The 12012-nt window shown below is 40.1% G+C and overlaps 1 protein-coding gene across 1 annotated transcript in view; it reads left to right on the top strand.

Moving 5' to 3' along the window:
• The window catches only part of ITGA8 (integrin subunit alpha 8), a 181171-nt gene that overhangs the window by 151994 nt on the left and 17165 nt on the right, over positions 1-12012 (top strand). Inside the window, exons 27-28 of the mRNA XM_060162498.1 lie at positions 1401-1514; positions 9111-9212. Of these exons, the coding sequence (XP_060018481.1) occupies positions 1401-1514; positions 9111-9212 (216 nt within the window). The remainder of the gene's footprint in view (positions 1-1400; positions 1515-9110; positions 9213-12012) is intronic.

Raw genomic sequence — 12012 nt, 5'->3', positions numbered from 1 at the left:
TTTTTTGGCCACACCGCACCACACGTGGAAACTTCCCTGACCAGGGATCAAACCCGTGCCCCTTGCAGTGGAAGGGCAGAGTCTTAGCCACTGGACCACCAGGGAAGTCCAAAAACAGTTTCTAATTGTATCGATAGTACATTCCTCAGGTTACTCTGTGGTTTATCAGTGTCATTAACGTGAGATGCCTCAGTCCACTACGTCACATAATATCCAATAAACTGATGCTTACTGAGCATCAGTGCTTGAGAGGTGGAAAATGAATAAAGCACGATCCACAAGATAAATCCAGGTCAGTGAGGGGGTACAATTCGAGAAATATCATCCTATCCATGGGCACACAGAGAATGAATTGCGAGGTGTCCATTGATTTACATATTGGGATCCAATCAGAAAAACACAATTCAACAGAATGTCATCATAATGAACTCTTTATAGGAATATGCACTTCATATATTAAAAGTTACCCATTATAAGTTAGGCAACCCTACAGACTAGCTTAAAAACAGCTTAATATATGTGGAATCTAAAAAAATGGTACAAATGAATTTATTTACAAAAGGGAAATAGAGTCACAGATGTAGAAAACAAACTTATGGTTACTAGGGGGGAAAGAGGTGGGCGAGGGATAAACTGGGAGATTGGGATTGACATATACACACTACTGTATATAAAATAGATAACTAATAAGAACCTACTGTATAGCACAGGGAACTCTACTCAATACTCTGCGGTGACCTATATGGGAAAAGAATCTAAAACAGAGTGGATATATGTATGTGTATAACTGATTCACTTTGCTGTACACCTGAAACTAACACAACATTGTAAATTAACTATATTCCAATAAAAATTATAAATAAATAAGTAAATAAATGCAGCTTAATGGATAGAACTTGTAGGAGATTCTGCCTCATAACCAGGAAGTAACTTAGATAGAATAATGCTATGGAACAAATACCTGTCAATGGCTTAATATCATTGGGTCTCTGAGATAATGGACTCATGGACCTTCTTCCGAAGCTTTTTCAGGATTTACTTAGTCCAGGGTCAGGTGTTGTGATTGTCTATAAGAAATATCTTCCCAAGTTCTGATAATATGAAACAGCAGTTCAGTCACTGATGTGGGAAGATTGTTTTAAAGTCCTTAGAACAGAGCTTAAATTTTATGTTGTATTTTATGTTCCGTTTTAGCTCTACATTACCATTAACATTGATGCATCTTTCCTGCCAAACTGTGTTTTTTCTTGATCATTTCAGTGTACTTGTTCTTTATTTAAAGTTTATGGATTAAGGGATGACTTCTGAGGAAACAAAATGTAAATAAACTGACTTCGGTGTTGATTCTCTACCACAATTTAAAGACACTGGTTCGTCACTACTGCTGTTGTTTTTTGCAGAATTGTACAAATATCGAGTGCTTACAAATCTCCTGTGCAGTGGGACAACTAGGGGGAGGAGAAAGCGCTGTCCTGAAAGTCAGGTCACGGTTATGGGCCAAGACATTTCTCCAGGTAAGAGAAACAGTGCAGCACTGACGTGCCACTCACAGGAAACCTCTTCTCAAAAGCTCAGAGGGAAGCTTTTTTGTAAAGGATTTTTAGATGTTTTAACTTTTTTAATGTTTTGATTTTCTATATTTTCCATTAAAATTTTTTATATTTTTAGATTAATTTTCAAAATTTTTAACTTAATTTTAAAAAATTAAATGGAAGGAATGCAGCCTAGATCAGCTGGTCATCTTTCCCATCAGGTGAATTTGATATTTTTCCAGGTTTATTGAGATCTTATTGACATATGACCTATGTAAACTTAAGGTGTACAACATGACAATTTGATACTATATATTGTGACATGATTATCACAATAAGCTTAGTTAATACCTCTGTCCCCTCACATAATTACCTTTGTGTGTGTGTGTGTGTGTGTGTGTGTGTGTGTGTGTGTGTGTGTTGAGAACTTTTAAGATATGGGCTCTTGGGCTTCCCTGGTGGCGCAGTGGTTGGGAGTCCGCCTGCCGACGCAGGGGACGCGGGTTCGTGCCCCGGTCCAAGAAGATCCCACATGCGGAGCAGCGGGGCCCGTGAGCCATGGCCGCTGAGCCTGTGCGTCTGGAGCCTGTGCTCCGCAATGGGAAAGGCCACAACAGTGAGAGGCCTGCGTACCGCAAAAAAAAAAAAAAAAAAAAAAAAAGATATGGGCTCTTAACAACTTTGAAGTTTATACTATAGTATTGTTGACTATAATCACTATGTTGTATATTAGGTCTCCAGGACTTATTGATGTACTAGCTGCAAGTTTGTTCCTTTAACATCATGTATCCATTTCCCCTACACACAACCCCTGGTAACCATCAGTTCTCTATTTCTATGAATCTGGCTTTTTTTAGATTCCACGTGTAAGTGGGTTCATACCCTATTTTTCTTTCTCTGTTTGACTTATCTCACTTGGCATAATGCTCTCAAGGTCCACCCATGGTGTTGCAAAAAGCAAGATTTCTTTCTTTTTTATGGCTGAATGGTATTCCATTGTGTGTGTGTGTGTGTGTGTGTGTGTGTGTGTGTGTGTGATATGTTAAGTGAACACAATTTAAATATCCTCAGTCCCTAAGACCGTCAGACAGTAACTGAGATTTGAACAAATCTGTTTGACTCAACACTATCTAGTAGTTCCTCGGTAAATAGTAGTTAATGAAATGATGCTGAGTACAAGAACGTAATTCAAGCCATATCCCCAGAAAAATTCAAATATAAATAGTTTAGCAGGGGAAGAGACAGTGTCCTAGAAAGTTCTTCTTGTCTGGTGATACCACAGCCTGGGCTTCAGCCAGAACAGCTTCTCGGTAAAGTTCCAGGCACGTTGATTGTAGATTCCTCACTGCTTCGGCTTGTCTGGACTGTGGCCTCCCATACTTCCCAGGATGATTATATTGGCTGTGTGTATTTTAAAGGTTTAAAATCTCCTTTATACTAAGCAGATGAATTTTTCCACGTGGAAATTGCTATTTATTTAAATGAGACTGCTGTGTTGTGACCTTGTTGTGTGGGGAGGATTTGGGGGAAAAAAGCTAAATTAAAACTCCTCAAGTCGATGCACTCTTGCCCATATTTTAACTACCAGAAAACTCATTTGACTCATTGTACCATAGAAAATCCAATGATAAAATCCTTCTGAGTCTAGCTAATACTACAGAATTTTGTAGCTCTAGATTCTCACGTTTTCTATGAGTCAGAATACTTGCGGTAGTCTCACAAATCTTATATAATTTTGTTTCTAAAATAAAGAGGAGGAAAATTAAAAGTATTTTTAAAAAGGTTTTTGTGAAGCATTCTTTTTTTTTTTAACCTAAGGCAGGATTCTTCAACCTCAGCCCTATTAATATTCTGGTTCAGAGAATTCTTTACTGTGGGCTGGTCCTGTGCATGATAGGCTGCTTAGCAGCAGCCCTGGCCCCTACCCACTAGATGCCAGTAACAACTCTCACCAGAGCTGTGACAACCAAAAATGTCTGCAAACATCGCCAGTGTCCCCTGGGGGCAAAATCATTCCTGGCTTTGAACAACTGACCTAAGGAGAAGGGCAGTGCACAATTTCCTTTTGCTGTTGTTGTTAAACCATGATTTATTCATTCACTCAGTGAATATTTATGAAGTACCAACTGCCAACTATGTGCCAGGCACTGCTTCAGGTACCACTTGCATGCCATCAAATTGCTCGCAGCCATTCTGCTTTTTGACTGTTACTTTTTCTCTAAGAGTTGAGGGAGATGAGTTTTAATGAATTCCCAAGCCCACACAGTCTAAATGATAACCATCCACCCCTCCTATTACTTCGGGCATCACATCCTACTGAAATGAGGAAGCACAGATTTTCAATGAAGCAGGACTAAAATCATTACGGCATTACAGTCCAGGGGGAAATGACTATTTCAGATGACATACGTCTGTCTGTGCATAACATACTGTTCCAGTAGAAGACCTATGGAGCGAAAATTGCACCTTTAAGAAAGACAAATACCATATGATATCATTTATATGTGGAATCTAAAATATGACACAAATGAACCTATCTATGAAACAGAAACAGAACCACAGAGAGAACAGACTTGTGGTTGCCAAGGGGGAGGGGGGAGGAGGAGGGATGGATTGGGAGCTTGGGGTTAGCAGATGCAAGCTACCATATATAGAATGGATAAAAACAAGGTCCTACTGTGTAGTACAGGGAACTATATCCAAAATCCTGTAGTAAACCATAATGGAAAAGAATATGAAAAAGAATATATATATATTTATATATATATGTGTAACTGAATCACTTTGCTCTGCAATCAATTTGCAGAAATTAACACAACATTGTAAATCAACTATACTTCAATAAAGTAAATCTTTTAAAAAGTTTAAAAAATAAAGCACTTTCACCATGTAGAAGTAAAAAAAAAAGACAGAAAAGAAAATTGCATCTTATCTACCTGTTGAAGACCCAGTGGATATGGAAGAAGTCAACAGCAATTGAGGGATTTTCTTTTTTTAAACATCTTTATTGGAGTCTAATTGCTTTACATTGATGTGTTCGTTTCTGCTGTATCACAAAGTGAATCAGCTGTACGTACACATATATCCCCACATCCCCTCCCTCTTGCGTCTCCTCCCTCCCGCCCTGTCCCACCCTCTAGGTGGACACAAAGCACCGAGCTGACCTCCCTGTGCTGTGCGGCTGCTTCCCTCTAGGATTTTCTAAACAATAACTATTTGGCACCAGTAGAGTCAGACCAGAACAACCTGCAGGGACATTCTGAGGTTCTACCAGAGCAAAGTGGCGCTTCCAGAGATTCAGGAGAGACTGGCACACATCACTTCATGTTTACCCACAGCCGTAGCCCAAACTTCTGTACTTCCACTGTTTCTGCTTATACCAGTCTCAGAAGCTGATGGCTAGAGAGGAGAGCATTACTGCAAACTGCCGCCGGCCTGCCGCTCAAAGAATATACTACATCCTGGAAGTCTTTAATGGTTTTGTCACACAACCCAGCAGGAAGCAAACATTTTCTGCCTTCCTAATCCGGGAGAGAAAGTTTACGATTCTCGGCCGACGTGATCTGCGGCATTGTGTTTGGCTTTGCCCACAGGGTAAACACGCACACTGGCCTTTAATTCTACACGATGATCTGTGCTGTGATTGTTGCTTGAAAGAGCAACCTCTTTAACAGCTTAAAGTTTGACCAGTAATTGTTTTAAGTTTTGTTGGCCTACAACGCCTTGTTTCTGGGAGATACTGAGTATTTAAACACAGGCTTTATAAAATGGGTGTGTGGTTTAAAAATAATTCTTGAGAAGGAATTTAGCAGCGGGGGAGCTCTTCATGGTCCCGGCCACCCTCACTAGGTCTTTCACCAACTTAAAAGCCTCACTCTCCACTCCATTTGTTCCCAGCTCTGTAATTTTTATTAGTACCATGACCGTAAGCCAATCTTTGTGCACTAGTACGTAATAGAGGCAGGTGGTGGGCTGCCAACCACAGTTTAAATGATGTGGCAATGACAGAGGGATAGGGCATTTTCTGAGGATTAATAGCTAGCTGGGGCATGTGGAGGGTTCAAGATATTGTCAAGGGATATTAACTCCAGCTGCTTTTTTAATCCTAAATTGCCTACAATATGGCAGTGATGGCTATTACAGCAATAGATTGCCACGCAGAAGAAGAGATGATTTTTTAACATAAGAATAATATCATAGTTATGTAAAGAGCACTGCTGAAAGCATTCAACTTTGAACATGGAATCAATAAAAGGACTGTGCTCATGAATTAAACGCTTACCTGTACCAGGTTTTTGACTTACAGACACAGGACTCGTGTATCTTTGGTGCTGACCTAGATCAGAGCTTAATAGCTCATATTTCCCATTCCGTGGAGCTTCAGAGCATCTTAGAAAAATGAAAAAAAAATGCATTTTTCTACTGAAAAGGGTGGAAGAAACATTGCTTTTGGAGAATAATTTAAAATAAAGAATAGATCAATCTATGAGTTGTATTATTTACAGTCTATTTGCCTACCACCAGATTTGTTCAGGTCCCAGACTGTGTCCATTTGCATCGCTGAATTACCTAACGGAGGTGAGAGTGTGTCCATAGCCCCTTATGATCGGCAGCCCTCAATGTATGTCACTACCTTCTCTTACAACTTCCTGAACTTCCTAATCTCATTTATGGGGGAGGAGGTCCAATTCAATAATTGACAAAATTAAACCTTTTATAAGGTGCTATCAAATGGGTGGATATAGGATAGGAGGGTCATCGGATAACCCAGCCATCTGATGTGTTCATTCACCATCCATTCATGCTGTCACTCAAGCAGGATTGATGAAGCCCTTCCAGGCATAATGTTCCAGGTGCTGCGGAAGGTATAAGCCTTATTATATTCCACACTCTATGCCTTCCAGTTTGGGGTAATCTTGTTGGGGAAGAAAATAATCAAGAAAGATAAAAAACTGAACAACAATGTGGAAATTCCAAACAATATAGGGCAACTATAGTTTCATCGCAGACTTCCTGAATCACAATCTGTGAACCTGATCCCAGGTGTTTCTGAGGTTCAGCAAAGCACAGTGTTTTGTGAACCAAGGAAAATGACGGTAAATATGGGTGATGAATGGAAAATGTGAGGAAGATTCAAAATGGCCAAGAGTAGAGGGATTAAAGGAAAGTGAGAGAAAATCCCCTCAGAGAAACATGTTTCTCCACATTCGAGACTTCAAATCCCATACCTCTCTTTTTTTAAAATTTTTATTGGAGTATAGCTGATTTACAATGTTGTGTTAGTTTTGGGTATACAGCAAAGTGAATCGGTTATACATATGCATATATTCACTCTTTAAGATTCTTTTCCCATATACGTCATTACAGAATATTGAGTAGAGTTCCCTGTGCTATACAGTAGGACCTTATTAGTTATCTATTTTATACATAGTAGTGCGTATGTGTCAATCCCAGTCTCCAATTTATCCTTCCCCCACTCCTTTACTCCCTGGTAACCATAGTTTGTTTTCTACATCTGTGACTCTATTTCTGCAAATGCTTAAGTTCATTTGTCATTCATTAAGAAACTTCCATGTTCATAAATGCAGAATCATGTAGGACAAAAACTTTCCATCTAGAGTTGATTCAGAGAGAGAGTTCTCTCATGATTTGTTTCCCAAAGGTATGACTTCAAGAGCAAGGGAATTATTTTCTATCAGTGTTTTTTTATTGAACTTGGAGACTAAAGAAAACTTGTTCTTTGAAGGTTTGGGATCCTGGACACACATTTGAATATGTTATTATAACCCTTATGCACAGAATCTCATTACCAGAATTTGTCATGTTTCTTCTATCAGCCATGGTATTAAGGAAAGTAGATTTAAATCAAGTACACACAAGATTTTATGAGCAAAGATTTCCACATTTTAAAAAACACTTCTCACACAAACAAAAATCCAGCTTTCAGTTAAAATGGAAATGCCAGGAGACAAGAAAACACAGGAAGAATAAGCATGAAAAAGAATTTTTCCAAATGAACAAAGTTGCTTACCCTATAATGTCAGGATAGAAAAAAACAAAAAAGCCAAAGAAGTAGTGACTTTAAGTATATATAAAAGTTTTGCATACTCTAGCCTGTCCTCAGCACGTAGAAGAAATGGGGTTTATTGAAGGGAGAAAAAATTTAACCACAGGGGAAAAATAAATTTGTAAAAATATTGAAATTATTACAATGCAACCTGTTGGATTGGCCTCAAGAAATCCAACATTGGATTATAGATGGTGAAGTGCTAGTAAATGTTTAATAAACCACTTTCTGGAGGGGAAAAAAACTCTGAAATGTAACATTTGCTGATTCCCATGGTGTAACTGTTCCCGCCATGGTCAGTTTCAAGCTGCCAACATGGCATCACCGAATACAGAGTTGGGAAGAGATGCAGAGCAGCACACCATCATATAGTATTTCCCCTACAGATATAATAGACTTAAATAATATCAAGAGCATAGATAATAGTAAAATGCAATAAAATTATTGCTAAGTACCGAGTTTAGAGTGTTTATTACCTTTTTAAAAATATAATTTACTAACGTTTATGTATATATAACTTGTTTTAATAATGGCTCTATTTAACAACAGGTACTCAAAATTCTTGAAATTTTAACATTCTGCTCTCCAGCGCCATTATGAGCCAGCTACAGCCCACCCCTGGATAGATCTCATCACTGTCTCAAGCTAAACGCAGGAGAACCACAGGAGCTTAAGTTCTCAGAATGGTTTTCCTTGAGTTACTCTTAAATACTTTCCCTTGACCTTAATCAACAGTTAATATGAGAACCGATTAAACAAAAAGAACTTGCTGAAAAGTTCTGTCAAAAACACTGTATGGTTCTAGGTGAGTGGTTCTTAACCAGGGGGATTTTGCTCCCCAGAGGACACTGGCAGTAATTAGAGACATTTTCAATTGTTACAACTGGGTGAGGGGTGCTACTGGCATCTAGTGGGTAGATGCCATGGAAGCTGCTAAACATCCTACAGTGCACAGGACAGTTCCTTAACCAACCCAAAATCCTAATAGTGCCATGACTGAGAGATCTGTTCAGGGTCTTCTGTATAAGATGAAATGTGATTAATTTCTTTGTAACTTAGCAGCAGTCTCTCTCCTAAAATATTTCCTTCTCTCAGATAACAAGAATTTGTAACCCACGATGTCTCCCTGTTAATGTTCTAATGTCACTTGTGCTTACTCCTTTTAGGAACTCTGCTTTTCTGTTTTTATTTTAACCTTATTATGCCAACTCTTTTGTTCATAAGATGAATTACCTTTAGAAATAAGAAGATGAATGGTTGGTTGGATGGATAGTGAATGGGTGATGGGTGGGTGGATGGGTGGATGATGGACAGAAGGTGGACGGGGAGATGATGAATGGATCATGAATGGATAGATGGATGCGGAAAAAGTAAAGAGAGAAAAGGAAGAGAGAAGGAAGCAGGAAATTTTGCTTTGGAAATGGACAACATGAAAAACAACCGGTTGGCTGCCAATATAACTTTTAAAAGCTTTACATGGACTATACTTAACTAAATGTTTCTAATTTCAGAGGAAAAATGATCCCTATTCTCTTGCATCCCTGGTGTCCTTTGAAGTTAAGAAGATGCCTTATAAAGACCAGCCAGCCAAACTCCCTGAAGGCAGCATAGCAGTGAGTATCTTAAAATATATTAGGTACAAATCATTTTATTGAAATTAGTTTTTAAATCACTGTTTTGCTTGTGGCAGGTTTACATGCTTATTACAGTGGCTTGAGAAAAGTTTCCCGCTTCAGATCACTATTTTCTTATTTCAGTCTGGAAATTCCTTAGTGTTATTTGATCAAATTTTTAAACCTTCATTGTAAACTACCACCCCTCTCCCACAAAATTCAGGACTAATACCATTTTTTTAATTAGGCTCTTTTGTTTGAAAGAAGTCCAGATAGTCGTGATCATCAGAATGAAGTCATACCGATTGTAATTTTAAAGACAGCCTGGTGGGCTTCCCTGGTGGCGCAGCGGTTGGGAGTCTGCCTGCCGATGCAGGGGACACGGGTTCGTGCCCCGGTCCTGGAAGATCCCACATGCCGCAGAGCGGCTGGGCCCGTGAGCCATGGCCGCTGAGCCTGCGCGTCCGGAGCCTGTGCTCCGCAATGGGAGAGGTCACAACAGTGAGAGGCCCGTGTACCCACCCCCCCCCAAAAAAAAAAAAAAGACAGCCTGGTGAGTGAGGGATGAGGGAGACTCTCTTCCTTAGGGAGAGTTGCCACAGACCAGCTACAGGAACAGTCATCTTTCCTTTCTAAGCAAAGACCAGTAATATCTGGGGGAAGAAAGAAGTACACTCTGAGTTTCATTTGAATGAAACAGGTTTTCAATTGAGGCTATTAAACATTACTGACACCCACATATCTGTCACAGCACAACTGCTGGCAACCTGGCAAGGCCATGCAGAGCAGAGGGGAGAACAGATGACGGGGGATGAACAGGCACGGTCACCAAAACTCTGCCTTTAACGGTGACAGTGACCACAGTCAGGGCTCCGGGGAACAATGTTAACATGTAAACCTCATCTCTTGGTCACGCCATAGAAACCTGCAACCTCGACTTGGATTCTGGTCCCCAGGTCCTTGTTACTCAAAATGTGTTTTGCAGACCAGCAGTATCAGCAGTACCTAAGAAACTGTTAGAAATTCAGAAACAGGCCTCACTCCAGACCTGCTGAGTCAGAATCTGCCTTTTATCAAAATCATCAGGGCAGCAGGTACCCTGTCATGTTTGAGAAGCATTGCTTCGGACGGTGTAGAAGTCGATACTCTCGTAATTTCTCTTCAGCCTAGGTCTTTAAAAGGTAACTAATATTTACTCTTTCTAGCCTAATCTACTTTTCGTAATTTAAATTCATCCCTTGATGAGTGATTTTCAACCCTGAGTATGCGAAGAATCACCGTCCATGTGACCTTTAAGGTTTATACGTGCTCAGACCCCATCTGAAACATCAGGACTGAGTGAGTCGGGTGGAGCTCTGCCACTGCGCTTTGAAAGCTCTGCAAGTGATGATTCTGCAGTGAAGCTAGGATTGGGAACCTCTAACCCAGGCAGGCAGCATCGAAGAAAATCCACAGATTTCAAAACAGCTTCTCCTGGCCTTCACCCTGGATCCACCCTGCTCTAAGTGGAAACCTTCTGGAAATCACTCTACGTACTTTGCTGAGGCTGTTAACCACATTGACCTGAAAGTATTGTTAAGAAGATTATTTAAATTATGTATAAAAAGCTCTAGCTTTGTACCTAAAACGAGTTAAGTCTCAGGTCTCAATAACAGCAACCCCCCCAAAATGTCTTACCTTCTCCAGCAAAGTCCAGGATGTCCAACAGGAAACATCCATGATTCACACAGTCAAAATATTTCAGTAAACTTTGGTGGCATTTAAAGCAAATACTGCCACATCTTTCTTCACTTAGCTTGCCTCTGTTTCTCTTACGAGATGTCTGCTGGAGTTTGGATTTATGTTCAACCTAGAAAACAGAGGCTTTGGGTTTTTAATATAGAATGCTCATCCAAGGAGGTTCAAAGGCTTGTAACTCTAAGGGAGATAAATCAGGGTCCTTTGTCTTCTCTGAGCACATGCTCCATAACAGAAACATATGTGACAGTCAATTTCATCAACAGGATTGCATCTTTCTGTCCTGGCCACAGGTGCCAGCCTGCTGTTCTCAACTCATCTCAAAAGATCCACAAAATGATCAGATACATGCTTCCCCCGTCCCTACCACCCTTGTTCCTGCATCTTTTAAAAAGTCTTGTTATCTGATGTAGATGATTTACTGCACCATTTATGTAAAGGTTATGGGAAAACTTCTTAGGTCTCCCAATCCCTGACTGACTGAAGGAGATGTTGCCAGTAGGAAGTTAGCTGTGCCCTACAGGCTTGATTTGAGAGGACTGTGCTTAGAGCTGTTTCTTAGAGCATGTTCTCAAAAATCCTGTCATCCTTATCTTGAAAAGGACCCAGCAGAAGGGAACTGCTTTCTGGTGGTAGAATCAGTTGGACTAGGTGGTTGAAGGATCATCAGAGCTCCAGTCCGTACTCTGCCACTGGGGAAAGCATCTTGGTTCCTTCTTCGGTAGTAAGACAAAAATATTTGCTTGTTTTACTAGGCCCTTGTGTGCCATGAGGAGTCTTTCTGTGCTTCCTTTTCAACGTGGTCATAATGCAACCATTTCTTGAGCCCTAGATAAACTTTCCGTATTGAGGAAAACAGTAATCCCCACTTGCTCCTGGCACGGTGTCTGTGTTTGTAAAAAATGAACTCTCCGTGCCAGGCGACACTTGCCGCGTTCAGAGGCAAGGAAAAGGTTGCATGATGTAAAGGGGCTATGACTAAATGCGGAATCATTACAGCGCAGAAGAAAAAACAATCATTCAGTGAGTTGAGCACTTTTTTTGCCTATTCGTAAACGTTGGC

This window comes from Lagenorhynchus albirostris, chromosome 1, assembly GCF_949774975.1.
Source record: "Lagenorhynchus albirostris chromosome 1, mLagAlb1.1, whole genome shotgun sequence".
In the NCBI taxonomy this organism is placed as follows: Eukaryota; Metazoa; Chordata; class Mammalia; order Artiodactyla; family Delphinidae; genus Lagenorhynchus; species Lagenorhynchus albirostris.
This window is presented reverse-complemented; position numbering and strand designations above follow the sequence as displayed.